Genomic DNA, 13,418 nt, shown 5'->3' on the forward strand with positions numbered 1-13,418 from the left:
AGCACACACCCGTTCACGTGCACTGTGTGTGTGTGTGTGTGTGTGTGTATACGTGTAGATGGGAATGACGGAGCATTGTAAGAGGAGGCAGTGCAGAAATGTGCTCTCCAGTGCGATCCCTTTATCCCCCTGTGCTGACTCCTCTCGGCGGCAGACCCCCAGGAAACAAGGGCAGATTGTCTGACACCCTCCAGCCCTCTGCACCCCCTTCACACCCTCACACCCTCACAGTGGTCAACAAAAAAACAGGAGGAGAGAGAAAAGAAGGGGTGTGTAAAAGAATGGTCGCAGGCCAAAGGGAAATGGGCGGCGCTGGATGGAGTTGATGTTTGTGGAAGAGAGTCTGAGGGATGAAAGGAAACGTATAGTTAGAAAGAGGAGCTGGAGCAGGAGAGATAATGAGTGTGAGAGAGACAGAAGGATAGAACAGTGCTGCACGTGCTTTAGAAAGGAGGGTTTGACTTCACACTGTGTTCGGGGCGTTGTGATGCATTATCAAGCAAGAATTACATAAAGAAAACCTGTTTACAGCTCCTGAAATGACTTCAGTCTGTTTTGTATCTTTGGTTTTTTTAAACTGTTAAAGGTCAAAACAAATAATCTCAAAACGTATTTATAATTGGAAGGAGTGAGGGTCTGAGTCAGGTCTTTGTTTGGGAAACCAATCAAATTATCACAACCCTCTCAGAATAAAACGTTATACCCATGAATTCAAAAAGCAAATAACCCGAACCTCTCAATCTGTCACCTCCACCCACGACACTTGTTGAATGTGTTTTTCTGAGACACTTGTAACTGACGTCTCCGTCTCATAATAATTGTGGTGTGTGTGTGTGTGTGTGTGTGTGTGTGTGAGCTCCCCCTTTGCCCACAGCTCTGATTACTTCTGTGAATACCGGGTTGGGAAACAGCCAGCTGCTCCAGCGGGACCATTTCTCTCTGCCTTTGTTAGCGCGCCGACCCGCCCAGCAGGGAAACAAGTGTTTGCTGCAGGACTGAGGGAAGTGGGAAAGAAAATGTCACGAGCAGCTTTAAGGGTGACCTGCGCTGTGTTGACCATTCAGAGGCAGAAGTCTGGCTTTTATTGGGTTCAGAGGCTGAAACAGAAAGATGTTCTTGGACCAGTTTGAGTTTTTGAATAGGTACTGTGAATAAAACACTGTTTGTCTTTGTGTTTTCTTTTTGAAGGATGCCTCCATTTGAGTCCAGACAGAAGAAGAAATGTGCAGAGCGAAGGCCTGAGCGCAGGATGGAGCTCTGCTGTTGTTGTCCCCTGTCCCCCGCTCCCTGTCACCCCACCGCCAGCCGCCATTAATCCAACCCCTCCCCACCAAAGCCCACTTCGCCCTGCGTCTGGAAGCAAAAAGCACAAACCCAACACAGTGCCAGCGTCTCCCCCCCGCTCTCCCCCTGCTCCGGAGGAGGATGAGGAATCTCAGGAGAGGGAGGAAGCCGCGGCGTCCGTCAGCGAGCCGGACTCAGAGCTGCAGCCTGTTGGATCCCAGCTCTCGGCGTCACCGACCCCCCGCTCACAGGGGTCGCTCTCAGATCTAAGTCGTCCACCTTCCAGTTCATTCAGCCGCAGCACGAACCTCACCAGTGGCAGGAGCAGTGTCCTGTCGGGTAGAACGTCACCTGAAGCCTTTTTCACACGTGATTTTACTGATTCTATTTTTAATCATTGATTTTCTTTTCAAATAACTGATGATTTATTAAAAAACGCCCTTTCACAATCTTTATATTCATGATTTATTTAGGACAAATCAATCAAAACCCAAAGAGAAAACATCAAATCCTTATATTTAAGAAGATACCCATTTTCTGAAAACGCATATTTGTCATTTTTGCTTGCTAAAAGAACTGTAAACAGATTTAATAGTTATACACCTTTATTTCTTCCAATAATCAACTAATGAACTAATCGTTTAAGAAGAAATTGATGAATGTTGGGCGCCCACTAGCTCTCCTTAAATTAGTTATTATATTAATCTGAAGTGAAAGCCACTTATGAAGCAAAAAGGCTTGTATTTTGCTCATTTTACCCCAGAACTGATGATCTGAGCCGTGAGTTTGAAAAGAATTAGGATTAAACTCTTGATTTTATGATTTCAGGGTGAGAATAGTAGTAAAATCCCTCTTTTCTTTTGTCTTCCAGCAGCAGTTACCAGGGACTCAGACCCAGAGGACTGTATCTCCGCTCCTCAGCCGTCACCGGTGACGTCACCTCTGCTGCCTTCTCTCCCTCCAGCAGGATCCAACCCTCATCAACCCTCCATGAACAACCCTCCAGTCTGTGAGCCGCTCTTTGGACAAACCAAACCTCTCTCATCTCGCCCGAAACTCAGACAAACCTCTGAGCAGTCGCAAAAGCACCAAAAGTCTCCCCGGGGATGCTTTCGTAGATCTTCACCCGTCCTCGGACTCCGATCGTGGCCTAGTTACGCTGGCGTTCCCCTCGGCAACCTGGTCTTCCTGCCCAAGTCCACAGACGACCACTCCCCGCTCAGGGTCAGCGGCAGGCCTGACCCCTTCCCCTCCCCTGAGTCGGCTGGAGTCTCACCGCTGGCCCGTCCTGCCTCCCATCTCCCCTGTCAGAGGTGAGAAATGAGCTCTGCCACATATGGACGGTTCGCAGCCTCCTCCCTGCCCACATTCTTACAGGCCCGATTGTCCTGAACATGGCTGGACATCCCATAAACAAAGACCCCCGGGCCAGACTCAGAGAAATCAAAGCCTGCTTCCATAGCGAGGCGTTAAGATGCTGCTGCCTCCATCAACACATTGTGAAAGCGTCGCTGTCGGCCTGTTTTCCCACCTCCTCCCACCACGTAATAAATAACGCAGAGAGCTTTTCTTTTTCCTCTAAATCATCAATAGAGAGGAGGGCTTTTGATGAAAAGCTGGTACCGTTTGATTCCCTGTTCAAAAGCATGAGGCCCCCAACAATAGAAGTCGGGGTCCCTACCTCGTGTGCCGTGCCCCTCGGCCTCGGCTCCCCCGCGCCTCCACTATTCTCTGCACTCCGAGAGGGAGACGTGTTGCCGATGGTCATAAATCCACACTGACCACCGCTCGCTGACGGCACAGCACCGCCACAATAGCTCCGATCCACAATACCTCCGCGGCTTTCCTGCGGCCACTAATTTACCGTCCCCAATGGGGATAAAGGACGGGGCCACTGACATCTGACTCCTCCAGGAACTTTATGAAAGAAAGCAAACAATGTGGAAATTGTGTAGGGATTTTCTCTTTTCTATCAGAGACATCTACTGTTCCCTGTGTGGCGCTGTGCTGCAGGGGGGCCATGCTGCATCGGGGCATGCTGTTCTGTTCATGGCAGACACAGAGCGAGTGTCACTGGTTCATTTATTTGAGCACAGATGGAGGCGATTCCAGCTCAATGTGGAGCTCGGATAAGGATAAGTCTGGTTTATTACAACTTTGATCTGTTTTTTTTAGTTTTCACCGTCATTCCCATCGGCGTTGATAAGACACCAAAGTTATTACAGACACAGCGACGTAGCTCCGATGAACAACACACAGAACGGCCACCAGGCGGATTGTAGATGTGCAAACGGTTCATCCAGATCTTCCCCTAGTAATAATGCTGCATTGCACAGGAGCACGCTGATGTGGAGCGCTCCAGCAAATTAAGTTCAGGTTCATACGACAACAAATTGCCCAACTTTTGTGGTGTTGCATCTTTCCTCAGTGAACTCGACTGAGCTGAGAAGTTTTAACGGCTGCAGAAGACTTTAAGTTAACCACGGATTCAAGATGTCTGCTTGATTCGTCCGACTCACACATCTGATGTTAGAGAATGACGGCTGTAGAATTGGTCTCCGATTGAAATTGCACTGGATTTATTCGCCGCCGTCCTTTGAAAGGTCCATGTGGGTGTGCACATATTGTGTTAGTGTGGATTTGAACTTTTCCTCTTGAGTCTGGAAGCCCTCGAATCCTGTGTGATGGTGTTTCTGCTTGTTTCTTGCCTTCTTGCACTAACTCGGACAATTATGACTTTACTGAAAGTTGCCTCAGTGGATGTGGATGTTTGTATCAGCCGCAGCAGATCAGGTATTATTTTAACCCTGTGCTGTCTCCGTACTGTACACATCCTCCCAGAGGCTGATGGGAGCCTCCTCGTCTCACTCAGCCTTCGTGACCCCCTGCGTCGTTTTCTCAGATCCCCTGTGATCCTCAGCCTGACCCTGCGCTGATCTGTTTTCAGCAACATCTCCACAGTGTAACTGTCCCTCACAATGGCGTGGCACTGGCCTGGCCCCTCCGCCCTGGGACCGGGATAAGAAGGCCACGGTCGCACAGAGAAGGCCTTGTCCGTCCCTGACTCCACCAGCACCACCCTTAACCTCCCCGAAAAAACTCTCCCTGACTCAGTGCAGCCCCTCGTCGGCTGAGAATGACAGCTGAGTTGACAGCAGCAATATGCTTTGAAGTGTCAAGTCAAGTCCTTCCATTGTCTCTTGGAGGAGAGCGCCGAGCCGCTCAAGTGCACAATGCTGCGGTGGTGGTGGTGTGTGTGTGTGTGTGTGTGTGTGTGTAGCTGCTCACACACTCCACGGTGTGAGGCTGGCTTCATGTGTACTCGCCCATGTGGGCAGACTCAGCCACGGAGCTGAGTTTGCCTCTCTTTCCTTTTTAGAGCCTCTGTATATATTATCCTTTTGTCCGGGACAAGCTGCTCTGCATTTCTAATGTGAGAAAAGCCTCAACAAGCCTCTTTCAGGCCGGTGACAAAACACACCACCCGGTCAAACTGTGTCACCCGCTAATCCTCCCATTTCAAAACCAGGGAGAATGGAATGGTTTGGTTTGGAGATAACTAATTAGTAACTTCACTGTGGTGATTAGGGCTTAAGGGCAGAGTTTGTTCGCTCGGTGTTTATCGCAGGTGAGGTGAAGCTGTGCTTTCGCCCCGAAGGTGCGACTGTGACGCCGTCCTCAGACTCAGTGCTGGAGGTCCTGGGGGTTTGTTTTGGGAGTTGTCCACTTGTCAGAGTGTAAAACCTGGAAGGGACAGGATTTAACTAAACCCACAACAACACCCGGCCGAGATCTGTCGCCTGATGTCACCGCGTCAGGAGCGTTTCCTCTCGCTGTCGGCCTCCGTGGTATCTTTGTTTATTTACATCTCAGCCATCCAGCCCAGGTCCCTGAGACTCACTGACATCACAACAAGAGGATAAACTGCAATTTGTCTTTTTTTAGTTATTTGGGTCTGATCCCAAAGGAGAGAGACAGAAAGGGAAGGTGTCTCTCAGCTTTAGTCCAGCCACTGTATGTCTCCTCATCCCCTCCCACAGTCCCAGTTGGTTTCACTATTATTCATTCACCTCTTTTTTTGCATTTTATTACATTATTTCCTAATGCATCAGCCCACGTGAATCATTAAAGTTCCATCCAACCCTCATCATCATCAGCATTACCATCCTAACACAACACGCCCACTCTTGTGCTCCTGCAGGACGCTGTGGCACAGCGGCGTCACGCTACTCGGACCTCAGCTGCAGCCACTCTCACGTGTTCGATGAGCTGGAGGCCATCGCCCCTTCGTCTATTTCCTGTCTGTCTCAGGAGCAGGCGTCGGACTCTTCAGGCGGCTCTTCACCTTACAGAGGTACAAACACACACCGAGACGCACACGTACATATGTCTATAAGCACAAAGTTGTGTTTTTAAATGGCAAACAAAAAATCTTTTATTGCCACATTAATAAAATTGGAGAAACAAAAACGAATTCTCACATTTTAGAGCATACAACTAATTCTTTTTTAAATTGTTTGCTTTATGAATCAGTTTAACATTCGTAAATGTCAAGTTTTTGGCAATTAAGTTAATTCATTGACAATTCAATGGATCAACAAATACCTGAATTTCCTCTTTCATCATTAGATTAAACTTTAAAAGTGTCCATTTAATCTTATTTAATACACAATACTGTCTTTTACTTAAGGTGTCTGTGTTTGTTGTTGTTTCTGTGTGTGTGTGTGTGTGTGTGTGTGTGTGTGTGTGTGTGTGTGTGTGTGTGTGTGTGTGTCTCCCAGTAACGTCTCAATTAGACATGCTCTCCTTCCTCTGTGACTTCTGCCTTGTCCCAGACAGCGATGGTCTTATCTGAGCACTCACTGTGTCGGGTCTTGTAAATCAGCCCATGTTGGCCAACAAAGGCAGAGTCAATGCATTGTGGGTGCATGCCTGTGTTAGATAGCATGTGTAAGTTTGTGTGTGTGTGTGTGTGTGTCCTGGGGTGGGTCAGTGAGCTGCGGAGGGGGACATTAGCCAATGAAGACTTCCTCCACCTCCCTCCCAGCCCGCTAATCCCCCGACAAGGTGTTTAACCTGCTTGCTTGACCCGAACCTCTGTCTGAACCTGGCGACCTTTGCCCCCGGGGATGTGGAGGGATCGGAGCAGCCGCTGCCGGAGCAGCCGCTGCCGGAGCAGCCGCGGCGTGATAACAGCCACCTGACGCTCAGACCCAATGTGAGCTAATGCTCCAGACTGATTTTTATCAGCAACTCAATTTGCATCTGTGTAGAATGTGGAGATTTAAAGCCTCAATTAGGAGGATTTTTATTAAAAACTGCAGATATCATCAGGCTGCTGAGACCGAAACACAGAATATCAATTAAATGAGCAAAAACAGATGCAAGTGAATAAATGGGACCAGAGGAGATTCTGGTCTTGACTGAAATGTAAGACTTGATTTTGCTTGATGTGTCTGTAACTGAAGACTGACCTCAGTTACATTTTTAGGCATTTCTAAAAAGCCTTTAACTCTTGATCCGACAAAAACCCAGAACAATATACCAAAAAATATGTATTCATTAGTCCTCTGCTTTTCTCAGCCACTGTTTAAAGCAACTTATGCTTTGAGAGGAAAGTGGCTAAATGTCGTTTTAATGGTTTAACAGTTTAACAGTTGAAATATTTGCATGTGAATATGATAATTATGGAAAACTTGTGATTTGACTCGTCTTTGCTTTTTAAGACTTGAGTCTAGAGTTGAAAGTTTCTCATCAGGCTTTAACACTTCAGGTCAACATCAGAATCATTTGTGAAGTTTACTAACGTTGCAATTTTTAATGAGTTGATGTTTTTCTCCAACTTCAAACCCACTACACCGTCACGTGTTTGAACTGGAAGCATGTCCGCGCTCTTCTGACGCTAAGTGGGTGGTAACCAGTGTGTCTTAATCACAAGCTTAGTCATTTGTTATCGGCCACTGTGTTTGCTAAGTGTCTTTCAATCTTGCAGCCGCTTTAGGCTAATGATGGACTAATAGCAGGGCCCAACGGAAAGTGTGTCCCTCCACATTGTGTTGCAGCCACAGTTATCCCAGGGATTTCCTCTCAACGACTCCCTCGTTTATCAGCCGAGGTTCCAACAGTTCCCTTTTCTCACCGGTGGGATTGTTTTACCAACAGAAGTGTGTGTGTGTGTGTGTGTGTGGGTGTGTGTGTGGGTGTGTGTGTGTGTGTGTGGGTGCACACTGGACATTTTTCATGATACAAACTTTCAAAATCTTCTGTTTGTGAGCACAACTTTAATATAAAGAGAGTATGGATGTTGCTGGGAAAGTGTGTGCATGCGTGTGTGTCTGTCTGTGTGTGTGTGTGTGTGTGTGTGTGTGTGTGTGTGTGTGTGTGTGTGTGTGTGTGTGTGTGTGTGTGTGTGTGTGTGTGTGTGTGTGTGTGTGTGTGTGCAGCGGGGATACCTGCAGCGGAGCGTGTTGTGTGAAATCCCCTCGGAGAGGAATGGCAGCTCCGCACACATGCAGCCAGCGTGGGCCGGGGATTTGCATGGGCACTGAGCCACACTGTCACTGATCCGCTTTTAATTGGGTGTGACGATGAGAACTTTGGAGCCTGGGGGGGATGTGGGGTGTGTGTGTGTGTGTGTGTGTGTGTGTGTGTGTGTGGTGTGTGTGTGTGTGTGTGTGTGTGTGTGTGTGGTGGTGGGGGTGAGTCTCTCTGGGTTGGAGGTTGGGTCGATGGAGGGGCTGGGGGAATTTACAGTAACTTCATAATCCAGTTCAACAAGTCGTACAGGCTAATTTTGGGTGATTATTTTTAGAGGTCAACAGTTTGCATTGTTTCACGACACATTTCTGTACACGGGTCCCCAGAGGATGAGTCCTAATGCTTTGAAAAGTAGAATGATGTCACTCGCATTTGTATGTTGTATGTTTGAGAAAAACACGATTCCTGTCTGAATGTAAGATGAAGAAAACTCTCTGCTTATTGTTTGCAGCTCATCACAGACCCATTATCTCTGTGACCTTCTTCAAATGATTCACTTATGCAAAAGCAAACCAGTTTGACAGATCATTTCTTTTGTGCTGCAGCGCTGCGGGACATTTTCCTGACTTTATATGTTTATCTCCCCTCTGCAGAGCTGTCCCCTGGCCTGGCAGCGCTGACGATGGGCTGTGACTCGGGGAATCTGGGCCCCCTGTCCCGGGTCCAGCTGCTGCTCTTGGACCGACCAGAGCCTGAGACCTGGCCAAGCCCCTGGGGTCTGGAGGAGGAGTTCCCACCTCTGGATGACTGGATGCCGTACGATGCAGGACTGACATCAGAAGGTACAGCTCCTCATGAGAGAGATGTCTGAAGACATGCATGTGAATGAATCCCCCCTTTTTACTGTGGAATCATGATAAAGGATCAAATCTATCAATAAACGTCCCAAGAACAAATGTGATCAATCACCAAAATCCATCATTTTGAGCATGAACATGAATAGAAAAGCTCTGGATAACTGAAAACAACGTCTAACACATCCTGATCAATGGCTGAATTTCCATTCAACATGCAAATTTAAAGATCTATAATATTATGGGAGGTAGTGACGATCATGGGGATTTCGGGGATTTGCAAGGATTCAATATAATCCAGCAAAAACACCCGGATACACTTGATACGAGTAACTTGTTGACGCTTGGTGGGAAAGGAGCCGAAAGAGGAAGTTCAGGCGTCACAGAAGACAAACTTTGACTCGGCATCAGATGTCCTCAGTAACTCTTGAAACGTGTTCATTCAGTTGACAGGTGTCTGTGATTTATTAGTGATTCAAACACATGAAACACTCGTGATTATTCTTTGATTATATGGTTGTTGTTTTTTTTTAAAGGCCGACGAGCAATCTCAGTTCGCTGAGTCTGAACGAATCTTTCTGACAGTTTGAACCAGATCGTTTGATAAGCAAAAACCGTCACTTCAGTGAGAGGGAGGAGTCAGACAGGTGTGTCCATGTGTGTGTGTGTGTGTGTGTTTGGAGAAAACACATGAACAGACAGAGGGGGGGAAAACATGACACTGTATTGGTGTGTTTTCTGCGACCGGCCTTGAGAGTAATCGACGCCTTTTATGGCGTTGAGCAGCTTTTCTTTTAACGAGCTGCGACACCGCCTCTCATCTGCTCGCTGGCATGCCGCCGTGAGCTCTTAACTGCTTTTTCCCCAAAGGTGTGGCGACTCGGGGGAAGGTTTATAGGGATATCAGGATGTGCCATATTAATAAAGATCAAACCGCTGGAGTGGATTATTAACTGGGAAAGTCCGAGTAAGATAGCTGGGGACACTCAGAAGCGAGCGCAGCACACGTTAACGGTGGATAAGGAGCTGAGAGGAAAACTCACTCAGTCCAGTGCTGCTTGTTTATAGACTGATAACGTCTGAGAGATAAACACGGCCGAGGTTTAAAGGTTCAGTTCGACCAAATCACAAAGAAACATCTCACTTAAATCTGGCTGTTTGCGCTCATGCAGAGAGTTTGGGTTTATCTCTCCCAGTTTTGATAACGTTTGTGAAATTTGCACTGTGCACAGGAATGGAGAAGTGATTTCACCAGTAACTGCCATCAGCGTGTTGGTGGCTCTAGGGATGATGGTGTTCGTCCATTGTCATGGTTCCCAGAGGATGAATCCTGTTGATGTAGGTTCCACTAGCGCCACCATGTCCAGCTTGAAATGCTTCAATAAGTATCGATGAATTTCTGGGTTTCCACTGAAGAGATGGTTCCTTAAAGAAAGTTGGTTACAAGGACCCTGTTTTTGAAAAGAGTTGATTATTTTCAAAGTGAATCTTCAGTGTAATGAGCGGCGCAGTATTAAATCCCTTCACCTCCACTCTGTTGGCATAGACGCAGAATCCCAGAGGCTCAAAACCTGCACAAATAAAACCAGAGCAATTTGCATGCCGAGAAATCACGAGAAGAAAGAGGGAGAATATGTTTTTGTGACTCGGATCTGGCTCATTACCAGCAGAGGAGAATCTGGTAACCATGGCGCTGCTGCTTTTGTACTCATGCATTTGTGCCCGCAATGTTTACAACAAGAGTACAAATCTGTGTGACTTTGCTGGAAGCCTCCTCTCTGTGTGTCTCCAGAACAAAGTTTGCACCTGGCACGCTCCCGCAGACAGGTGCTCCTCCGGGGTTTTGTTGCTCCTTTTTTTGCCACTATTTGCTCAGAGATTTAGAGACATAATTGGAGCTAATTCACGACATTACTCATATCTGTGCACACACACTCGAGCACAAAAGCCAAGTGTGCGTGGCAGAGTGTGCCGCAGGGCTGACATTTATGTATACCCGTGCACGGAACGCACACGCCTGCCTGTCTGCCTGCCTGCTTACATATACGCCACACCACAATTTGCTTCCTCTGCCTTTAGCCTGACGTTGTGTCCTGTGTGTGGGTTTTTGTTGTCAGGTGCTCTGAGGCCCCTCACAGCTGGCAGCATCTCTGAAAGGTGCGACTCCGCAGGGAAAGTCCAGCAAAACAAATCGGTGAGTGCCGCCGCCTCTTGTGAAACCGCTTTTCACTCTCTACCCCCCTCCTCCGTCCATCTATCAGATTTCCTCTCAAAGAGGGGGCCGCGGCGTGCCGAGAGCAAACACTAACTCTTCAAGAATCAACTCCTATCAGACAATAAGCCCGGACCTGGTACACAGAGTCGGCCTCCCACACAAAGACCCCCTTTTACCAACTGGAACTGGTATGCATTTATAACTGTCGTTCCAGCAAGACGAGCTAAATTGTTGTTGATAATTGAGACACAATATAACAGAGGGCACGCGGCGTGCAGCAGGTGTGTGGTTAATCAGTCACGGGCTGCAGGAGAGGAGGAGGGAGGGGGGGGCACTGTACGGGGAGCAGGCAGCCTTTTACACCAGCTCATTGCTCTGTCGCAGGGGGGGTACACTCGGCTAAACGCCCCGACACGGTGGGATTCTTTTGGAGGATGCACCACCACCAGGATCAGACGGGGGTTGAGGGGTCATCGGGGGGGTAGGAGGGGGCCTGTGCGTGCTGGGCTCCAGTGGAATGGACGCAGGTGCTCCACGTGATCTACGATTAATCTCCCCTTTATGACGGATGAGAGAGAGCCCCTGAAAAGCATGAATGAGACTCATAAGCCCCCCACAATTATGTCTCACCACAATGAGGAGCTGCAGGATTCATACCACGACCATTTGCATAACACACCTCAGTGAAGCCGGTATTCACCCACTGGATTATTTATAATGAAGAGCGGCTGATGTTAAACCAGCGGCATGTTTGGAGACAGGCGGTGGGAGGAGCTGCTGCTTCTCAGTGTAGTTTTTATTATTATTCAAAAACTTTTCATTCTACGAGATGTTCCTCAACATGAAAACACTTCTTTAGGTGTGTGATCTTATTTTCCCAAAGCTCCTGGTTTGTTGTGGCGTATAAGACATGATAGAAATTGAATTCTTCTTTCAGAGAAGCAGATATTTGCTTGAGACTTTAGGAGATTTCACATCCACCTCGTTTCAGTTTAGTTTAGTTTAGTTTATTTACTTTTAGATCATATTCTGAACCAACAAAACAAATCTTAGTCATGTGGTCTCAGTCCAGATCAAACTTGGATAGTTCAGACTTTTGGAAACAATCACAGGAAGTTGAGACAATGTTAAGGATTGCTGCAGTCTTCGCCTCTGGTTATATAACATGTGAAGGCCGCGGTTCACTTGGTTAATAACCAAATTAACCAAGTGAACCGGTTCATTCATTTTCTCCGATCAAATGTAGAGTTTGATAACTTTGCAAACAGGGAACAAGCTCTTTGAACCCACTGTGTCTGAAATCACATGACTTTTCAACTCCTCTGTGCCTGAACTCTGTCTAAAAGTCTTCCTCTTCCCTTCAGGACCTTTCTGACGAAGGCTCCGGTTCCCCGTCGTCATGGATCATCGACCCGAGTCCGAGCAACATGTTCCGATCCTCGTGCTCTCCCTGCCCGTCCGACCACAGTACTGCATCCCTCACATCTACCCTTAAAATGCTTGTTTTCCACGATCTGTGTGTGTGTGTGCCGCCACGGCAGACCAACTTGTTGAAAGCTGGCTCCAGGTCTCGAGAGCCTATAACAACAATACTTAATCAATACAAGAGCCTGTCTTCCCCGTTAGCGTCTGATCCGGTAAAAGCCCATTCAGTCCCTGTCAGCTCTGGTTTATTAGGAGCCATTGTCTCCTCACTGTCAGCGCTGTGTTTGGCGTTCCCTTGCCTCCGGTACACTTAAGCCCGCTAATCCTTGCTAGGGCCAGCTGGCTCGCGGTATCACCTTCACCTGTGTGGCCGACTTGTGTACATTCATGAGTGATGGGTCCCGAGGCTGCGTTTACTGTACGGACCACAAACACTGGAAAACTGGCAGCGCACGCCGTGGGGGAAAAGGTCAGGAGTTGTGTCGCCGCCCTCGAACTGAGAGGTTGCCTGTGTTCCCGCCCCCACCCGGGTTTGACCACGTCTGTCGGGCTGCGATCGTGTTCGCTGGTGACTCACTGGTCCAGTATCAGTCACTGTGCACCAACACTAATGGTCCGTGGTGCGCTGTGGTCTCACACGATATTACAAATGCATCCATCTTATCAGAGATTGATGAGAGGGCCGAGCTAAACATTTAGACCAAAGCACCAGTGATTCATCTTTGTGATCCTCTGGGTCTGATGTCGAGCTGCTGAGCTTAATTATTCACTCAGATTTAGATTTTGATAGTTTTGAGTGGAAGAGGAGGGGCCACTATAAATCAGTTTTCACAAAACTTGCAGTGGTAATGATAATAATAAATAAAACTCAATACAAAGCGGCAAATTAAAACCCTGTTGGGATTCTTTAAGCTGTGAAAGTATATTTGACAAATTTATTACTTTTATTTGATCTTTTCCCCCAAAACTATCCCAGAAATGTACATCCTGTAGGAAAGTTATTATTATTATTGTAAGATGAAACACGTGTGCGGCTTTATCAATAGAACGGGGCTAAGACCCAATAAAACTATGACTTTATGGAAGTGAAGTATAATTTTAATGGAATGAAAAACTTAAACGACCCTTAAAGGAGGGTCCAACCTGGTCCAGGGTCCTGGAGA

General features: G+C 47.5%; 1 protein-coding gene across 2 annotated transcripts in view; it reads left to right on the forward strand.

The window, feature by feature from the left end:
• Positions 1-2,057: 2,057 nt before the first annotated feature.
• The window catches only part of LOC118101997, a 31,043-nt gene continuing 19,682 nt past the window's right edge, over positions 2,058-13,418 (forward strand). The window contains exons 1-5 of one of the 2 annotated variants that reach the window (XM_047338484.1): positions 2,058-2,597; positions 5,486-5,638; positions 8,415-8,603; positions 10,733-10,809; positions 12,195-12,297. In XM_047338484.1, the coding sequence (XP_047194440.1) occupies positions 8,444-8,603; positions 10,733-10,809; positions 12,195-12,297 (340 nt within the window). In that variant the 5' untranslated portion in view covers positions 2,058-2,597; positions 5,486-5,638; positions 8,415-8,443. The remainder of the gene's footprint in view (positions 2,598-5,485; positions 5,639-8,414; positions 8,604-10,732; positions 10,810-12,194; positions 12,298-13,418) is intronic. The other variant, XM_035148119.2, reaches the window with a different exon arrangement.

This window comes from Hippoglossus stenolepis, chromosome 22, assembly GCF_022539355.2.
Source record: "Hippoglossus stenolepis isolate QCI-W04-F060 chromosome 22, HSTE1.2, whole genome shotgun sequence".
Lineage (NCBI taxonomy): Eukaryota > Metazoa > Chordata > Actinopteri > Pleuronectiformes > Pleuronectidae > Hippoglossus > Hippoglossus stenolepis.